Source organism: Poecile atricapillus, chromosome 8 (assembly GCF_030490865.1).
Source record: "Poecile atricapillus isolate bPoeAtr1 chromosome 8, bPoeAtr1.hap1, whole genome shotgun sequence".
NCBI lineage: Eukaryota > Metazoa > Chordata > Aves > Passeriformes > Paridae > Poecile > Poecile atricapillus.
The window spans coordinates 25492230-25511476 of NC_081256.1; the positions used below are offsets into that span (position 1 = coordinate 25492230).

The 19247-nt window shown below is 50.2% G+C and overlaps 2 protein-coding genes across 5 annotated transcripts in view; one reads left to right on the forward strand and one right to left on the reverse strand.

Moving 5' to 3' along the window:
- Window positions 1-12487, forward strand: part of PPM1L (protein phosphatase, Mg2+/Mn2+ dependent 1L) — a 69318-nt gene extending 56831 nt beyond the window's left edge. Inside the window, exons 3-4 of the mRNA XM_058844248.1 lie at window positions 3654-3815; window positions 6378-12487. Coding sequence (XP_058700231.1) covers window positions 3654-3815; window positions 6378-6727 — 512 coding nt within the window. The 3' untranslated portion in view covers window positions 6728-12487. The remainder of the gene's footprint in view (window positions 1-3653; window positions 3816-6377) is intronic.
- B3GALNT1 (beta-1,3-N-acetylgalactosaminyltransferase 1 (globoside blood group)) lies at window positions 11360-19117 on the reverse strand. Of its 4 annotated transcripts, none has more exons than XM_058844258.1 (3): window positions 19008-19117; window positions 15933-16094; window positions 11360-14358 (listed from the first exon to the last, which is right to left on the reverse strand). In XM_058844258.1, exon 3 carries the CDS (start codon window positions 14296-14298, stop codon window positions 13312-13314), a length of 987 nt encoding a protein of 328 aa, XP_058700241.1. In that variant the 5' UTR covers window positions 14299-14358; window positions 15933-16094; window positions 19008-19117; the 3' UTR covers window positions 11360-13311. The 4 variants fall into 4 exon arrangements, with proteins under 4 accessions (XP_058700241.1, XP_058700238.1, XP_058700239.1 ...); XM_058844255.1 differs by lacking the exon at window positions 19008-19117 and adding an exon at window positions 17002-17148; XM_058844256.1 differs by lacking the exon at window positions 19008-19117 and adding an exon at window positions 17002-17148 and having other exon boundaries at window positions 15847-16094.
- Between the last annotated feature and the right edge of the window lie 130 nt (window positions 19118-19247).

A 19247-nucleotide genomic window follows, 5' to 3' on the forward strand; every position in this document is an offset into this window, starting at 1 on the left:
TTCTCGCTCTGGCCTGAGAAATCGTGAGGAGGAGCTCAAACAGGCCTTGGAGAGGGAAAAGAACCTTTGTGGGTGTTGTTTGTTCCTTGTTGTTTACTTGAAAGAAACATTAAATTGTGAGCTGGGTTTCCCTGTGGATATTGATCATTTATTGCAGAGGAAAAAAAGACATTTTTAGATAGAAATAATTGGCTAAACGCACCAAAATTTGGTATGAAAGGAAAACTCCTCTTGGCGTGTTTTTTCCTTAAATAGTTCCTTGCTTTGGAGGGCAAACTGTTTGTCCTGGTGCTGTTGGTGGATTTTGGGGTGTTGTTCCCAACTCTGCAGTGATGGTGCTGTGTTGGTTTGGTGGCCAAGGAAAGTTTCACCTTCTCAGAGCTGTCTGTAAAAGAGGATCTGGAAGAATAAAACACGCTCTCTTTGGCAGCCCAGCTGAGAGCCTGTGTCATCGCGTCGCCGTTCCTAACACGGTGCGACACAAAATTCCCTCATTTCCAGCCTTTCCCCAAACTCCTCCTGCAGGCTGGACTGTTGTCCTCGTGGAATGTTGGTTCTCCTGCGGTCAGGCTGCTGTGGGGAGTGTTCCTTGTGAGTGATGGGATGGCAAGGAGCTGAGAGGATGCTTCTTCTTCTTGTTCTTCGTGTTCTTCTTGATCATCTTGTTCTTCTTCTCGTTCTTGTCCTTCTTGATCATCTTGTTCTTCTTCTTGTTCTTGTTCTTCTTGATCATCTTCTTCTTCTTCTTCTTCTTCTTCTTCTTCTTGATCATCTTATTATTATTATTATTCCTGTTCTTCTTGTTCTTGTTCTTCTTGATCATCTTGTTCTTCTTCTTCTTCTTCTTGATCTTCTCCTTGTTCATCTCCTTGTTCATCTCCTTGTTCTTCTCCTTGTTCTTCTCCTTGTTCTTCTCCTTGTTCTTCTCCTTGTTCTTCTCCTTCTTCTTCTCCTTGTTCTTCTCCTTCTTCTTCTCCTTCTTCTTCTCCTTCTTCTTCTCCTTCTTCTTCTCCTTCTTCTTCTCCTTCTTCTTCTCCTTCTTCTTCTCCTTCTTCTTCTCCTTCTTCTTCTCCTTCTTCTTCTCCTTCTTCTTCTCCTTCTTCTTCTCCTTCTTCTTCTCCTTCTTCTTCTCCTTCTTCTTCTCCTTCTTCTTCTCCTTCTTCTTCTCCTTCTTCTTCTCCTTGTTCTTCTCCTCCTCCTCCCAGTGCTCTGCCCATCGTTGATCTCCATTCAATGCTCATCGATCTCCCCCTGTGCCACCTGGTTTTTGCTCTTTTCTCCATCACAAACAACTGATTTTTGGGTTTTCCCAGCTGAGAGGCACAAATCCCGATTTTCAAGGTGACACGAGGCCGTGGGCAGCCAAACCCAGGTGATTTTGGAGGCTTTTTTAACCCTGAGCTCAGGGTTTCCAGATCTGATGCTTTTTGTAGCGTTTTTGTTTGCAAGCAGTCAGAAATGCCTTCCAACTTTTGGATCCTTTTGCAAAATGCACCTCACACAAGGAGCTTGGCTTGTGGCTTCTCAAAGGCCAGCAGAGGTAAAACGAGGCTGCAGAATATTTCTTTCATCACATGTGGCCTGCTTTTAATGATGCATAAAAAATGAGCTCCAAAAGTTGTTGCTTTCTGTTGATCTTTTCTCGCACAGAATTTCCCACTCTGATGAATCCTGTAATTTTTTTTTCCCCTTAGTTTGGTCCTCTCCACTTATTTTCATTTACAGGAGTTTTTAAGGGAGGAGAAAATGCAGGGAAATTACTGGTTCCTGTCAGAAAGAGAAGAAAGCTTTTTCCTTTATGGAAATCTCCGTGTTTGTACGGTGAAAATAAAGATTAAAACTGCTTGAAACACATATTTGGGGATTTATCTCATCCAACAAAAACCGTGTGGAAATGAGAAGCTCCGTAATAACCGGTTTAGAAAATTCCCAGCAGCAGAGCTGTAAATGAAACCCCAAAATTCCAGCTTCCCAAGCAGGTGGAGGCACCTCCAGAGATGGAAACACAGCAGTGGAGCCCCCTCTCCCTCCTAATTGTGTCCCTTATTTATGAGAAAAGCAGAAATGGCTCTCCCTGCCCTTGAAGTGAGAGCTGATTGTGAGCAAAGCACAGAAAATGGGCACTTAAATATAATTACAGCAGCTGCTGGTGATCCTGGCTGCTCCAGCCCTTGCTGGTGGCATTTTCCCTTTTTTTTTTTTTGGCTTTTGTTTCCACAGCAAAATCAACTCAAGGAGGAACTCGAGCTGCTGGTGGGGCATAAAAAACAAAAGGAACAATCCTCCAAAATAGGCAAAAATAGAAGTGATGGTGATGAAAGGGGAGAAAATGCAGTTTTGTCTGCAATGTGATGATGTGAGGGATTGCCCGAAGCCACCCTGGAGCGTTTCCAGGGGTTTCATGTCGGGAAGAACGATGAGAGGTGGGATTCCAGCAGGAGTCAGCCAGGGAAACTGGAAAAGGAGATGTTTGAAGGGATCCAAGTTGCAGGGTGTGGTGCACAGGGAAGCCACGAAACCTTCTCCATCCCTCTTGGAAGGACCAGTTTGCACCCCCAGCACCTCCTTTCTCCCCAGGGATGTTTCCCAAAGTGGGTCGAGTTCAGCTGCATCCATTTGCCAGAACAAAGCTCGAGTGCTCTGGGTTTGGCACAATTTGGGGTGTTAATTTGGCTTTTCTGGCAACACCCAGTGTTAATAAATGATGGACTCCACATCCCAAAGTGAATCTTTCCCTCTTTTTTGGGAATCTTTCCCTTTAGGAAATCAATCCATCAGAGCTGCAAATAAAATGAGTTTGTCTGGAAATGCTGGCAAGATTTTTAGTGAGGTTTGAGTAAGGAAGCTTTAAAAAATGAAAGGAGGCCAAAAGTGACAGATGGGGACAAATCCTCTCCTAATCTCTAAATCCTTTAGTTTAAAAAGTGGCATTCTTGCCTAGCTAAGGCTGGGGTAATTTTGTGCAAGAATATTTTCTCCCAGCAAAGCTTTGCTGGCTCTTAATCCCATTCCCTTGATTTACATCTGAGGTGGTCAGTGCCTGATCTCTGGCAAATTTTGGTTATTTTAAGGCATTTTGGCATTTAATTCTAGTGTACCAGGGAATTCCAGCCTGCTGGGAGGTTCTGGAAGTGGTTTTGTCCGGTAGGAAATGGGTTTTTTTCCCTTAATGGATGGCCTTTCTTCCCCAGGAGTCCTGGAGAAATTGAGTTTCATTATTGCACAACAACAACAACAAAAAAAAAGAGATGAAATTAATTTTTCCCTTTCTTTTTCCATGTCTTCCCTGCTGTCAAGCAGTCCTGGGAGCTATCAATACAGAGATATTGATATTTAGGGATTGCATCCAGAGCCAGGTCAGCCCCAAAATGGGGATTTTTTAGCTGATATTTGCTGGGGTTCTGCTGGTTTTGGGTGAGAGGGGCAGGAACGAGGGGATGGGAAGTGGAAAGGAGAAACAAGGAAGGGAAATGGGAAATTCCAACCTCTCTGCAGGGAGAGCCACCACGGGCTCGGTGCTCAGAGGGTCACAGGTGGCACCAACTCAACGATCCTGGGATTCTGTGCCAGGAAGGACATTTTCCTGCAGCCCAGGAATATCTCTTTACACCCCCCGTGGGGTTTTTTGCCTCCCACCCCTGCTGTTCCTGCAGGCACCACGTGTCTGATCGCCCTCCTGTCCGACAAGGAGCTGACCGTGGCCAACGTGGGCGACTCCCGCGGCGTCCTCTGCGACAAGGACGGCAACGCCATCCCCCTGTCCCACGACCACAAACCCTACCAGCTGAAGGAGAGGAAGAGGATCAAGAGAGCTGGTGAGTTGTTGGAAGGTTCATCTTTTATTTGTTGCTAAAATGGACATTTCCCCCAGGAGAGGGCGGGAAGTGCCCGGCTGAGGTGGCACAAGCAGATCAAATCTGTTTTCCACCCAAAATTCCAGTGGGATGTCACAGGGCAGAGGTGGCTGAAATCTCTGGCCCACATCAGTGGCAGCAGATCAAATCTCCCATTTTCCACCCAAAATTCCAGTGGGATGTCACAGGGCAGAGACATCAGCAGATCAGATCTCCTGTTTTCCACCCAAAATTCCAGTGGGATGTCACAGGGCAGAGACATCAGCAGATCAGATCTCCTGTTTTCCACCCAAAATTCCAGTGGGATGTCACAGGGCAGAGACATCAGCAGATCAGACCTCCTGTTTTCCACCCAAAATTCCAGTGGGATGTCACAAGCAGAGGTGGCTGAAATCTCTGGCCCACATCAGTGGCAGCAGATCAAATCTCCCATTTTCCACCCAAAATTCCAGTGGGATGTCACAGGGCAGAGACATCAGCAGATCAGAGCTCCTGTTTTCCACCCAAAATTCCAGTGGGATGTCACAGGCAGAGGTGGCAGTAGATGATCCACCCCTTAAGCAGCTGGTTGGGGTAGGGAGAGAAGCCTCCAACAGCCCAGTGACCATCCCTTGCCATCTCCACATGGATAACCAGGAGCATCCCAGGAGCTTCAGCCCCAGCCCTGCCCAAAGCCTGGCTTTGATAGGCCTGGTCTGAGCCTGAGGGAGGTTTAGGGCTAAAATCAGCAGAGTGTGAATTTACTTCATCCAAGCTGGTTTTTATTCCCATATAACGAGCACAAACATGGAAATCGTGGCAGGAGTAGAGGGGAAGAAACCTTCCCACAATAAATCTTCCTTGTTTTCATTACTTGTCACTTTAGCCACCTCCTGGGCTGGAATTTACACTGGGATCATCAGGTTTAACAGCCACTTCTCCTTGGATTTGTCAGAATCTTTTTGGAATCCATTCCTGGTTTGGCTCCCACAGCAGCAGCAAATTCTCTGGGGGAGAAAAGAAGTTCCTGAGGTTGATGTTAACCCTCCAGTGAGCATTGTCCAGCAGTGCAGGACCTCTCTCCCCTCCAAAATGGGAATCACCAGTTCTTCCATGAGTATAAAACATTTTGAAGCCCTCAGGTTATCAGTGTAAATACTGTCCCTTCCTCTCACAATCACCTGTCCTCACAAACACAGGGGTGTCAAGGTTTGCCCTCACTCTTCTCTGCTGAAAAATTCCAAGGGGTTTCCTGGGGAATTGTGTGGAGCAGGAATTGCTGTGCTGTTCCAGAAGATGGGGGTTTCTCTGGGGGAGAGCAGAGCCATTCCTGGGGAGAGCAGAGCCATTCCTGGGGGAGAGCAGAGCCATTCCTGGGGAAGAGTAGAACCATTCCTGGGGAGTGCAGAGCCATTCCTGGGGAAAGGCAGAGCCATTCCTGGGGAGTGCAGAGCCATTCCTGGGGAGTGCAGAGCCATTCCTGGGGAGAGCAGAGCCATTCCTGGGGAAGGCAGAGCCATTCCTGGGGAAGGCAGAGCCATTCCTGGGGAGTGCAGAGCCATTCCTGGGGGAGAGCAGAGCCATTCCTGGGAAAGGCAGAGCCATTCCTGGGGAAGGCAGAGCCATTCCTGGGGAGAGCAGAGCCATTCCTGGGGAGAGCAGAGCCATTCCTGGGAAAGGCAGAGCCATTCCTGGGGAGAGCAGAGCCATTCCTGGGGAGTGCAGAGCCATTCCTGGGGGAGAGTAGAACCATTCCTGGGGAGTGCAGAACCATTCCTGGGGAAGGCAGAGCCATTCCTGGGGAGTGCAGAGCCATTCCTGGGGAGAGCAGAGCCATTCCTGGGGATGGCAGAGCCATTCCTGGGGAGTGCAGAGCCATTCCTGGGGAGAGCAGAGCCATTCCTGGGGGAGAGCAGAACCATTCCTGGGGATGGCAGAGCCATTCCTGGGGAGAGCAGAGCCATTCCTGGGGAGAGCAGAACCATTCCTGGGGATGGCAGAGCCATTCCTGGGGAGAGCAGAGCCATTCCTGGGGAGAGCAGAGCCATTCCTGGGGGAGAGCAGAGCCATTCCTGGGGGAGTGCAGAGCCATTCCTGGGGAAGGCAGAACCATTCCTGGGGAGAGCAGAGCCATTCCTGGGAAAGGCAGAGCCATTCCTGGGGAGTGCAGAGCCATTCCTGGGGAGTGCAGAGCCATTCCTGGGGAGAGCAGAGCCATTCCTGGGGAGTGCAGAGCCATTCCTGGGGAGAGCAGAGCCATTCCTGGGGAGTGCAGAGCCATTCCTGGGAAAGGCAGAGCCATTCCTGGGGGAGTGCAGAGCCATTCCTGGGGAGAGCAGAGCCATTCCTGGGGAAGGCAGAGCCATTCCTGATCCAGTCATTGCGATCCAGCTCCTCCCTGCAGCGCTCCGAGATCTACCAAAGGCACCTCCTGCACTGTGAGCTCTGTAACCCCTCAGGATGAGCCTCTGGGGGTCTGGCAGGAAGCAGAGAGCTGCTTGGATGTCCCCAAGAGCTGCTCTGAGCGTTGCTGTCTCTCCCCAGGTGGGTTCATCAGCTTCAATGGCTCGTGGCGCGTGCAGGGCATCCTGGCCATGTCGCGCTCGCTGGGCGATTACCCCCTGAAGAACCTGAACGTGGTGATCCCCGACCCCGACATCCTGAGCTTTGACCTGGACAAACTGCAGCCAGAGTTCATGATCCTGGCCTCGGACGGGCTGTGGGACGCCTTCAGCAACGAGGAGGCCGTGCGGTTCATCAAGGAGCGCCTGGACGAGCCGCACTTCGGGGCCAAGAGCATCGTGCTGCAGTCCTTCTACAGAGGCTGCCCCGACAACATCACCGTCATGGTGGTGAAGTTCAGGAATAGCAGCAAAGCAGAGGAGCAGCAGTGAAGGAGCCCCCGGGCCCGCTCAGGACTCAGGACATTTTCTCCGCCGTAGGAAGCTCTAGAAACGCCGTCCGGGCTCTCCCGGGAGGAGCGGATCCCTCTGGGCTCCGCTCCTGGCTTGGCAGAAGGAGCAATACAACAAATCCAAGAATCTGGTTTGTCCCCGTGTCCCTGCCTCCTGTGCCCTCGCTGCTCCTCAGGCCCCCACTGGAACCTGCCATTTCTCACTTTTCTTTACCAGCCCTGTGGAGGTTTTTGGTTTGATCGCTCCCCTCCCGTGGGCACAGGGCAGGGCAGTGCTGCTGCTTTTCCCTCCTGGGTGTCACTGCTCAGAAGCTGCTCTCACGTCCCCCGTGACCTGCAGGGATAAGGGTGGGTAGGAGGAGGGTTTGTGATGTGAAGGAGGAAGAGGAGCCACCTCTCAGCCTGCTGCCACTGCTGGCTTTCGCTTAGTTTAACCCCTGCCCAAAACAAACCCCTGCCAAGCATGTCAGTAGGTAGAGCTCCTGAATTACCACCTTGATTCAGGCTGTGCATTACTCTAAACCAGTTCTTCTAGGCCATATTGTATCCAAACCAACTAATGGTGAACTTCAGCAAAATCCTGGGAGTTCTGAACCTCCTGGATGGGAGCAGAGCTCAGCTGGGATAGCAGAATGTCTGTCCTTCACCGAGAATCACCCTGACCTTATTTCCGTGGCATGGACTTGGAAGGTGATGTGAGAGAGAACGAATTTCTTCGGTGGCTGTTGGGAAGCTCATCCAAGCAGGGAGTTCCTCAGAGCTTCCTGGCTGGAAGTCAAAGCCTGTGCAAGACTTCCCTGTACCACTGCAGGTGGATTTGTGGTGTTCATCCCCGGGCAGACCCCGCTGGAAGCGGCTTTTGGGATGACATGAGAACGCCAGGCAGCATCAATGCACTGTAGAGATGAAAGGTTGTGTTAAATCTAGATTTTAAAAGTATGTTTAGATCTAACTTTCAGTATTTAATTGTATTTTGGGATCTGTGACTGCTTTACGTGGGAATGAGGACAGTTTGGGTTTGCTGCACCTACCAGGGCAGGCAGGATTTTGGATGGCTCCTTTCTCCTTATCCTGCCTTTCAAAAGTCCTCGGGATCTGCCCCAGAACGTGGTCCTGGACAATCTGCTCAAGTCTCCAGGGTGATGCCTGTGTTTGGGTCTGGGATGTGGTGGATGAGCTGTTCCTTGGGAAGGTACAATATTCCTCATTTCCCAGCTGCCTGCCCCCAGTGCTCTCCTGCAGGGCTTTGGGGTGAGGCTGAGCTGGGCAGGTGCTGAGGGGGTCGGGATCTCTCAAGGCAAAAATCAAAGAGCACAAATTTCTGCTCGAGAAGGAATCCCCATCTTTGTCTTTCCAGCTTTGTCCCCCAACAAATTTGCCTCCTTTAATTGGTTTGGGGATAATCTCAGCCCTTAATTGGCTCTGGTGGCATTTCCAGTGCTGTGCAAAACATGTCTGGACCCCTGTGTCACCCTGACCTCCAAGAAGAGCCCCTGAGAAGTGTCCAGCAGCCTGCACTGCTCCTTTCCCAGAGGATGGGAGGTTCCTGATGTTTTTAATCCCCTGCACAGGGCACTCCGAGGATCTGAATTATGGGAATAATTGCAGAGAGCTCCAGTTGTTCCGCTGTGGAGAGGTAGCCGAGGTCAGAGAGCTGGGAAATGCAAGCCTTGGGTGATGATTCCATGGGAATGCTGGATCCTGGGCTGGGAATGGCACAGCAGGAGCGGTGGAGCAGCTGCAGGCAGAGCTCAGCGTGTGGAGTTTGCCTTTGCTGTCTCCTTCACTGGAGACCTTCCCGTTGTGCCTTTCCTTTGGAGGGCACAGCTGCCCTGGGAAAAGGGGAAAAAAAGGAATTCCATCCAGCAGCTCTAAAGGAGAGGGATGTCTGTGTCCAGAGACATCCCCACTAACCCATCACAGGCACTGGAGAAGGTGGAATGACGGTCATTCCCAGACAAACAGCTCAACAGCACTGGCCTGGGAGCTCTTCGCTGCACGGAGCATCCCAAGGTCAGTGAGCATTCCTGAGGGATCCGTGACCTCTGGAGCACAGCTGGCTGGCTGCCCCTGCAGCCCTGGGACAGCCAGGAAAAGGAGCTGGCAGGAATTCCCAGCCAGGAGGGAGCACTGGGAGAGCAGCTGCCGCTGGAAGCGAGCCACGCTCCGGGATGCAGGCAGGCGCAGCAGGGCGGTGCCGCTTCGCAGGTTTGCCTGCATCATTCCAGGATCATTCCCTGGCCCTGCAGCCCCTCCAGGCAGCTCCAGATCAGCCCTGTGGCAACCTCCTGGTGGCTGCAGCTGCAGCAAGCACCGGTCCAGCACCTCCAGTCCCCTGTGCCCCCTCCCTGGCAGCGCTGGCCTGGCCAAAGCCATCCCTGCCAATGATCTCTGCTCAGCCCGGGGATTTTTGCTTTGATTGCTTTAAAAAAGGAGCTTCAGCTGCTTCAGGTTTGAAGAGGAAGGACTGATGGAGGTGAGAGGCTTTGTGTGGTCTCCCACATCCAGGTGCAGTGCCTACCTGTGCTCCCAGCTGGAAAGTTTGGAAGTTTTTCCTCCAAATCAAGGCATTTCCAACTTCCCGGCCGTGCCAAACTCCGTCGTGACGCAGCTGGAGGCTGGCGAGATGAACTCCTTGTACATCCTGCTTATGCAACCTGACCAACCCAGGGTTCTCCCACTGCCTTAACGCTCCATCCTCCATCTGGGAAGGGTTGCCAGGTGCTGGAGCCAGGAATATCCCGCTGGCTGTGGCACAAGGGCTGTGGCCATCCCGGGAAGTTTGGTGGTTTGATGATCCGGAGCCTCGGTGCCCAGCGCTGACCCACGGAGTCGCTGCCAAAGAGCATCTTCCCCATGGCCCAGGAAGCCAAAAATGCACCTGGAGCCACTGAGCTGAGCCAGCTCTGGCTGTTCCCAGGGATATCCCAGCTCCCAGGTGGCTCCCGTGGGATATTCCGGCTCTCTCAGCCTGGAGCACGGATTGCCACGGAGCTCACCCTGAATTCCTGGCAGGAATGTGGCTGTCCCAGCCTGTCCCAGGAGCTGGGCACACCTCATTTGGTGGCACCGTGGCTCCTTCTACCGGCTGAGCCTGCCCTGACATTCCCACAAATCCCCCGGATAAAGGATTTAAACTCCCGCTGCTGCTGCTGTTGTTGCAGGGTTAAAGCATTTCCAGAGGTGAAATGAAAAATATTGTGAAGATTTGGGAATCCAGAAGTCAGAATGAAAGCGCTGTGTCAGCTTGGCTGCAGAAACACCAATGCCTAAAAAAAAGGGAATTTTGTGTCTCAGGATACAGGACAGCCCTGCTTTAAATAATATGGAATTATTGCTAATGTAGCTGATACTTGTTTTACACAGAGAAGCATTTAGTCAGTGATTATACTACAAAAATAAAACACCTCACCAGCTTTTCATCTCCCAAAGTAGGATTTTAGGCCTCTGTACAAAATTCCAAGTGAGAATGTTCTGCTGGAATTTGGCCACTCTGGGCAGAGCCCAGAGCTGCTGCCCCTTGTGCCCGATATATTCATAAATGGCCTTTCCAAAACTCCCAGAGAAAAAGGTCTGGACAGTTCCTAATGAGCTGAAATTTCATTACTTTTATTTTTCCAGTGCTGACTTGGACAAGGCTTAGGGGAGCAGGTGGAGAAATACGGATTTTCCTGAGGTAACTTAAAATTCCAGGGATCAGCTGTGTCCAGCTCCGAAGGATAATCTGGGTGCTCTGGAAAACAAAACCCAGTGGGTGCAGCTGGAGCCTTTCCAGAACCACAAACACAGGTTTGAGGGCAATTTTTGAGGGGAAAAATGTGTGGATTTCATGGATTTGGGCAGCTCCTGTGTCTGCTCTGCAATCAGGTGGTTTTTAAGGTCCCTTCCAATCCAAATTCTGGGAATTATCTGAGCAATAGGGGACTAAAGCACTTTTTTTCCAAGCATATTCCTGCATTTTTGGAAGCCTGGACATAGGCAGCCTCTCCATTTTCTGGCCTGCTCTGACAGCAGTCATCCCTAAATGTGAGGTAAAATTTAGGGAAATATCCCAGACATCCTATTATACTGACCACAGGGAATGCTGCCCCTCCATCTCCTGTAGGATTTATTGGGAATTTGTTTGTTCCAGGATGAACAGGAAGCATTGCAGCATTTCAGCTCCTCTGAAATAACATCCAGACTGGGAATTTCATCTTGGAATCCACTTTGCTCCCCACCCAGCAGCAACTTCCAAACACCTTTGCCCAATGAATTATTACAATAATTATTATTGTTATTATTATTGTTATTATTACTATTATTAGGCTTTTCAGGTCAGGAAACCCCACAGTTTTTCTATCAAAATCACAAATATTTGGAATTCTGATTTAATACAGCTGCATGAGGAAAAAATAACCCCTTAGGATTTGGAAAACTTTCAGCCTGTGTTTTATACTTTTAGTACAGTGTTCTAGGCAGATGCAATAAAATGCAACCCCCCCACACACTTTAATTCCCAAATTATTTCATATTTTTAAGGTTTTTCACCTTTTGCCAGGCTGCTCACACTAAAAACTTCCCTAAGAATGGCTTTGAGCAGAAACAGGAGCTCAGTTGGGAATTTTACAGGCTTTTAAGCAATAATAAAGTCAGAATCAAATACAAGCCAGGTTTGGAAATGAGGTGGTTTTTTTTTTTTCAGGAAATCCAGGAGCAGGATGGGTGTTTTTCCAATGCTGCTGGCACTGTAAATGACAATGAATTTCAGGTGGCACAAAGAGATCACTGTGTATAAACCTAAGCCTTGGAACCTGTGAGCAGTGTCAGCCTTTGGGGCACAAAAACCCCAAATTCCTGCAGGTGACAGGAGAATTTCTGGCCATCCTCACCTCCCCAGGACTCTCCGTCCTCCCTCAGCACGAGCACTCTCTGCTTTATCCATTTTCTGAAGGCAGAAGAGTCACAATGACATTTCTTTTTTTGAGAAAGCAATACAAGCTGTGCTGTAGTATCAGTGTTCTTGTGGTGAATAATTTATTTCTCATCATTTCACACGGCAGGCTTAGAGGAAAACGGAGGGGTTTGGGGTTTAAGATGTGTAAACAATCACAGAACAAGGCAGTTCTCCCAGCACCTGCTCAGAGAACGATCAAATCCCAGCTCCTAAACCCACGGCACAGCTGGAATTTCACCCGGATCTCGGAATACAAGAGCATCGATTCCCTCAATTATGCAATACCGTATTTCCCCCACCCCTAAGAAAACAAAAAGCCTTCATTTTTTAAAATCTTCTCCCCATCAGAACACCAACATTTGAAACCCTTGTCTGGAGAGTGTTGTCCCCAAGACCTTTTGATCCCTAAAGAACACAAGCCCATCCTCAAATCGCACGCCCAGGCCAGGTGTGGAGCGGAGCGAAACCGGCGCTGCCCGCGGAGCCCGGGGTGCTGGGGGCACAGGGGAGCCTCAGCCGAGCTCCTGGGCTCTGTCCCTGTCCCTGGGCTCTGTCCCTGTCCCTGGGCTCTGTCCCAGCCCCTGGGCTCTGTCCCCAAGCCACCACGGGGCCCTGGGGTTGTGCCAGCCCAACGGGAGCGCGGCCAGGACGTCTCCGCAGTCCCTCCCCCGTGTCGTGGATGTGTCCAGGTTAATTATGTTCATGCAATTGCAAATTCTGTATCGTTGTCCATTAGAAGTGTAAACTACTGAAAACTGGGCCTTGCTGATATGAATAAAGTGATTAAAAACCGGTCTTTACACACAGGGAAGAGCTGGTATTCTTTAAAAGTAGAGGTGGGGGAATTCCTGCCTTTGTTAATTTTAAAATTGGAACAAAAACACTCATTTAGAAACAGACATAAATCATAACAGAAATGATTCTTCATCTTCCCCACAGGGTTCCAGAACTCCTGGGATGCATCACACACACACACACAGGGGTGGGGGGATTGATGATCCAAATGTTTTTGGGATGTCCAAATTGCTCGTGAGCTCCATCTGCCTGATCTGGGAACTCCAGCAGAGACACCAAAGCCATTCCAGTGAACGTGGACACATAAACTGCACCACATTTCCAGCATTTCTCATCAGCTCCTGCAGATCCCACAGGATCCCCAGGCTGGGAACACTCCTGGAAGCGTTGTGGAGGTGACACATTTAAATACCAAGGTGTGACACTCTCAGGAGGATTACACAGACAAAAAAAAAACTTGGGTTGGGTTCAATTTTGTGCTGGGCAGAGAACAAATAATGGAGAGTGGCAATAAAACAATAAAAACAATCCAGGCAGGAATTTCAAATCAAAGCTGCTTTCTTGGCATAAACACTTTCCCTCGGTGGCATTTTGTACATTCCAGAAGATTCAGGGGGAAATCCCAGGGTTGCTCCGAGCACATGGAAAGGCAGCAGAGGCAGGGGGTTCCAAGGAACCTCTGGGTGTGGGGTACACACATGGAAAAGTGCTCTGTGAATCCCTGTTTTTACTGAAGAGCATTGGAATGCCCTCGAGAAACGCTGCCCCAGCAGTCAGAGTCATCTCTAGAGGCCACTCTCGCACCAAACAGAAGTTTCTAAATAAATCCACAATCAAAGGCAAGTTTTTGAAGTGTCAGATGACAAATCCTGCCAAAACTGGACCAGTTCATTTGATGTAAGGCCATGAACTGCAATCAAATGTCTGTACTTACAGATATCAAAGCCGATTTTATAGAGAAAGAACTGTTCTGCATCCTCTGGAACAGTGACGTTGACTTTGAGTATATTTAAGCAAATTCCCACATAAACATCCTCAAATTTCAGAGGTTTGACGTGGCCCATCAGCTCGTAGGTCCTCAGAGCCAGTTTTCCATCCAGTATGTATCCCAGCCCGCTGCAGTAGGGAGGATACAGCCTGAAGGGATATTCCTGGTAGGAGATGTACCTCCTCCTGTCCAGGCCTCTGTAGGCGAAGTTGTCGATGAGGGGATACCCGGTGAAGACGTTCTCCGAGGAATTCAGCTGCAGCAGGAGCTTCACCAGGTTGGGAGTGTTGATGAAGACATCGGTGTCGGTCTTCATGAAGAACCTGGCGTTGGAGCAGAACTCAGAGAGCCACTGGAATGCCATGATGGTCTTCAGGGTGAGGTTGTCATAAGTGTCCATGAAATCCTGGCGGATGATGTCCCCGTAGAGGATGCTCTCGTCCTCCACCGACAGCGCCGCCGCCCCGTCCTCCTTCTGCGTGTCCCGCCCCAGCAGGAACAGGGTCAGGACACGCTGGCCCCACCAGGAATCCCGGGAGCCCCACGTGATCCTGATGGCCTGCCTGGCTTTCACGTCCCTGGGGCTGGAAGCCACCAGGATGACCAGGAAGGGGTGGACGTCGGCGCACTTGGGGCGCTCGCGCAGCGAGAACGGGCGCTGCTCCCGGTACACGGGCTCGTACTCGTAGAAGTAGAGCAGGTTGATGCTCTCCAGGCCAGCGTTGGAGGAGGAGGTGATGTACCACATGGTTACCAGGGAAAACACCAGCAGCAGCAGGAAAATCCATTTCAAGGGTCTCATGTACAAGGCACTGACTGGAACCGGTGCCATGGTCGGGATCTGCTGGTGCTCCTCAGAATCTGTTCCACAAGTGCTGGAGCATCTTCCTGGCTGAAAAAGAAAGGAAAAGTGGCATTCAGAGTGCTGTTAGTCAAATATTACCTCCTTGTGTTGGAACTGTGCTGTAATACCAGCCCACCCAAGCATTCCTGATCCAGCTGTCACATCATCCCTCACCCCACGGATGGCAGCAGGACACGGAGCCGCTGCCCAGCACGGTTTGCTGAACGGTTTGCACCAAAAGCTCGTGGCTTTCACCCAAAATCCTCCCTGCACAGAGCTGATCCCCACCCAGGAGCCAAGGCTGTGATCCCAGGGATGTCAGCACCACGAGTCTGAGGCGGCTCCAGCTCAAGGACAGAACACCGTGCACAAAATCCAACAAACGCGCAGGAAATGGGTGCTCAGAGGCCTCAGAGTTTTGCTGTTTCTGTTGAAGACAGGAAGTCTGACTGATCTGCACGAGCTGGGGCACATGGCACAAGAAAGCAAAAGTACAAGGAAATATTTCTTCTTTCAAGGCTTGAGCAGCCACCTGTTCTGAGGGGGAGGGGGAAAGGTAAAAATCGACTTCCTTAAATCAAGCGATGCACTAAAGCTGTTTATGACCAAAATCAAGACTGTTTTTATCATTAGCCAGGTAAATTTTGGATTAGAGGCACACAAATCCACAGCAGGTCCTTCCAAACCCCTATGGAATCCATTCCAGTGTCAGGATTAGAGATTCTAAGGGATAAATCTTCAGTTTAAAACCAGACCCCCAGGCCTGAACCCTCCAATGTTTGTTTTCACTGTATTTCCTTAAAATTACACATGCTCTATCATATCTTTTTAGACATCTTTAAGCCAAAATAATTCCAGTGCCTAACTGTGGGGATTCCAAATGGTTTCTGATGTTTGCAGTAATAATATTTATCCTGCACGAGTACACACATCAGGATGATGGAAGGTTTGATTTCACAGCACAATTAATTACTCTTTATCTTCAAAAATATCACCACAGGGCTCATAAATGTTTTATATTTGACAAATAAATTCAACTCCCAGAACAGCACTCTGAGATCCAGGGAAATTTGATTTTCCAAAGCCCACCTGCCTCATGTTTCTGTGGATTTTAAATTAATCATCCTTTAAAGGAAGCATTTGGAAAACATTTCACCAACAACGGCCTTAAAATTGATTAAAGCAATTTTACATAAAGCATTTAAATAGAAGAATTTTAAACTGATTCCTTTCAAAATCAGTAATTGTCTAAAAGGAATCTTTTTTTTATGCATCAGTCTGACTTTCAGTGGACAGTAGGAAAATACATACTGGGAGAAAATAACCTAAGTTATGTATCAGTGCTTATTATTTGATTTTAGATCAATAACACTTATTTTGATGATCAACTTTAGAAGCATAGCAGTGAAAACTGATCAGTTTGATCAGTTCTTGGCTGCCTAATGGAAAAAGCATTATAAATATTTTGATTCTTTATAGGAAGAAAAGCCTGATTTCATGACACTGTGAAAAATAAAACTGGAGACAAATCCTGACCTGCTACGTAAGGGAAAATTTGGGAAAATAAACATCAATTCAGGTCCTTCAGGAAACCCCAACCACACAGGGAAATAAATTCCAACCTTCTCCTATTTCAAGGGCTTGGAGCAAAGTGAGGAAGTCCGAGAACTTCTGCTCAGTCGTGGTGCAGGTGCAGCTCTGCCTCCTCTTCCCGACTTTTCCCTGGCAGCTTTTCCCTTCCAGCTGTGGGTGGCAGCTCCTTCCAGGGCATTACTTTCATTCTCCTGCAAGATTGTGCCAACAGATAAAACTGGTGAACTTTGAAATAAATGTGAGCCAGCCCAAGGCTCAGAATGCTCCTCAGGGGTTCAGATCCATTGTGGAGTGTGGACAGGGAAATGGTGGGGAGTTCTCATATTAAAGATTACAAATTATAATACCCAATATTCCCATATAATCATTTTAAAATACCATAATAATAAGTGTATAGGGGGACAAATCCTTTTTAAAGCTACCAGCAGAAATAATTTGGAAATATTTAGAGCTGTCTTGGACGGGGCCTGGAGCAGCCTGGTCCGTGGGAGCTGTTCCTGCACAACGAGATCATATTTTAAGTCCTCCCAGCCCAAAACAGCCACTGATTCCACGTTTTTAAACTTAAAACCAATCGAAACTAGAGGCAATTTTGCAAGATCCCGGGCTGCGATGCTCTAACCTAATAAAACTTTAAACTTTTTATTTACAGCGGCTTGTTCTCAGCGGTGCCTGCCCCACCATCCCTGTTCTCCGTGCCGGGCTCCCCTTCCCATTGCGGGGCTGAGCCGGGAGGTCCCGGCGGGGCAAGAAGGGATGGCTGTGAGGGGATAGCACATCCCTTCCTCTGTCCTCTGTCCTCTGTCCTCTGTCCTCTGTCCTCTGTCCTCTGTCCTCTGCCCACCCCCGGCCCCCAGGGCCGCTCCTCGGCTTTGTGCTCGCAGCCGGCAGCGGAGCAGCGCCCGCGGCTCCCCGTGTGGGCTTCCCCCGGCACCAGTGACCGGCCGGCCTCCAGTGCGGGGCGTGGAGCCCCGCTCCTCATCCTCATCCTCATCCTCATCCCATCCTCGTCCTCGTCCTCATCCCATCCTCATCCTCCTCCTCATCCCATCCTCATCCCATTCCCAGCCCATCCCCAGCCCATTCCCAGCCCATTACCGTGTCCCCGGCCGCAGCGGGAAGGAGCCGCCGCCTCTTCCGCCTCACCGAGCGGCCCCCGCGGCTGCGCCCGCCCCGGCCCCGCCGGCTCCGCGGGCAAAGAAAGGCTGGGCATGGCCAGGGCACCTCCAGCCCTGTCCCCGCCGGTTCCCCGGGTAAAGAAAGGCTGGGCATGGCCAGGGCACCTCCAGCCCCGACCCCGCCGGTTCCCCGGGTAAAGAAAGGCTGGGCACGGCCAAGGCACCTCCAGCCCTGTCCCCGCCGGTTCCCCGGGTAAAGAAAGGCTGGGCATGGCCAAGGCACCTCCAGCCCTGTCCCCGCCGGTTCCCCGGGTAGAGGCCGGGCACGGCCAGCCCAGCCCCGGCCCCGGCCGCCTGAAGCGCCCCCTCTGAGGGTTCCCTGTCTAATTAGTCCATCATCACAGCTCGCCGCTTAGTCAAGCCCGCCTGGATGAGCTGGGGATGGATGTGCAGGGCTCATGTGGAGCTGCTCGGGTTACTGTGCGGAGCTGGAGCTCAGGTTGGTCGGTGCTAAATCGGCTGTCCCCGGTTTGTGACTGCGGTTCTGCAGGTGAAATGAATGGAAAATTCAGCAGAGCCGGTGAAATGAAAATTCAGCAGAGCCGGTCGCAGCCCTTAGAGCAAAGCCGGCTCTGGAGGAGCAGGCTGGGTCCGCTCCAGCTCCCAGCTGCCAGAGGCTGCAGTGAGCTCTGTCCTGAGGTTTCATCTCCGGGACAGGGAAAATCCTTCCTGGGAGCAGCTCTGCATCACAAGGCCTGGCTCTGGACTCTGGCAGGGTCAGAAAGCTGCACATGAATTACCTCGGAAAAAGTCAGGCTCTGCTCGACGCCTGAAGTGATGGCTGATGGAGGAAATACCAGTTGTGATCATGAACACCCAGTACAGAGCACAGAGAACTGTGAGAGATCTTCAAATCACAGCTGGGGACAGACCATCCATCATCCCTGCCTTGCTCAAGATATCCATACTTTATCAGAATTGCATCAGGGAATTCTGACCCATTTGACATGTTAACCCTGTCTTTGCAGTTTGCTGCCTCCCCATCTTTCAATTCATTCATGTCAGTTTATTTCCAAAGCAATGCAAACACTTTATTCCCTGGTTTCATACATCCTGACCTGCTCCTGAAAACCCCACAGATAATCTGTGTTATTAACCATGAGAAACACACAGCAGTGAGTGCCTCACTGTCATCTCTCACTGCCCCCAGTTAGTCCCGGTCTAACCCTTTTAGCCTCAAGAGAAACCAGATTATAACTTGTCTGTCGGGGCTGAGGCGGATTTTACGCAACCAATGTCGTAATTATCGAAATGATTGCTCTATCAGTCAGCAGCTTGTTTGACCACAAGACCTTTACATCTTTTTTGCTGATTCTGGACTTTCTGAAGCAAAGAGAAATGGTTTCCTGGGTGTAAAGGCAACTCCTGCAGCGCTCAGGCTGTGTCAGAGCGGCCCAGCACGCATCCACTGTCAGAAAATTGAACAGTCAATAGGAATTCATTAATAGCTGACTAAATTTTCTATCTCCTCTGGTTTTATTCTACTACTTGGAATGGTGGCCCAAAAAAAATGATCAAGACTAGGTTATTTCCTCGCTTCTTGACCCTTTCCTGAAGGAAATCTGCATTGGGCAGTCACAGAGTAGAGCAAAATGAAGGTAACTCATTTAATTTTTAATTTGAGGCAGCGATTTTCAGCAATGACCAGACTGTAATAAGGTCTGTATTTAGTCTCCACCTTGCAGGGTGCAGTTAAACTCATTCACAAACTACATAAACAAACTCCCTGAGTTTACAGCCCTGGCAGAAGGAGTCACTGAGGCAGCTGCTTAGAGCAGAGCCCAGTTTTAGTGGAGTTCTCTTAGGGTTTGATTGAGCCCATGGGCTGGAGCTCACAGATCAGCCTGTGGGAGATGAGATGCACCCAGAAATCAGCTACCTGGTCATTTTGTGGCTTGCTAAGTATGGACAAACCTCAAATCTTACATCTCCCCTCCTCACTGCTTGTGTTCATATCTCGTTTTCCTCCCGGATGGCTGCGGATGCCCAGGCGGATTCTCTCGGAGACGGATCGGGGGAATCCACGGCTCGGGCTGCAGGTGCTGGGAATGTGGCTGTTCAAACACGCTGGCAGCCTGTAACCTTTGTGCCAAACTTACTCATCCCAGTCCCACCCACAGGCTTGGCACAGAGCTCTGCACCTCGGGAAGCCTCCTGGCTCCTTAT

Bases quoted from the DNA above. Each gene is read 5' to 3' on its own strand.
- B3GALNT1 (XM_058844258.1), bottom strand. From the start codon at position 14,298: ATGGCACCGGTTCCAGTCAGTGCCTTGTACATGAGACCCTTGAAATGG.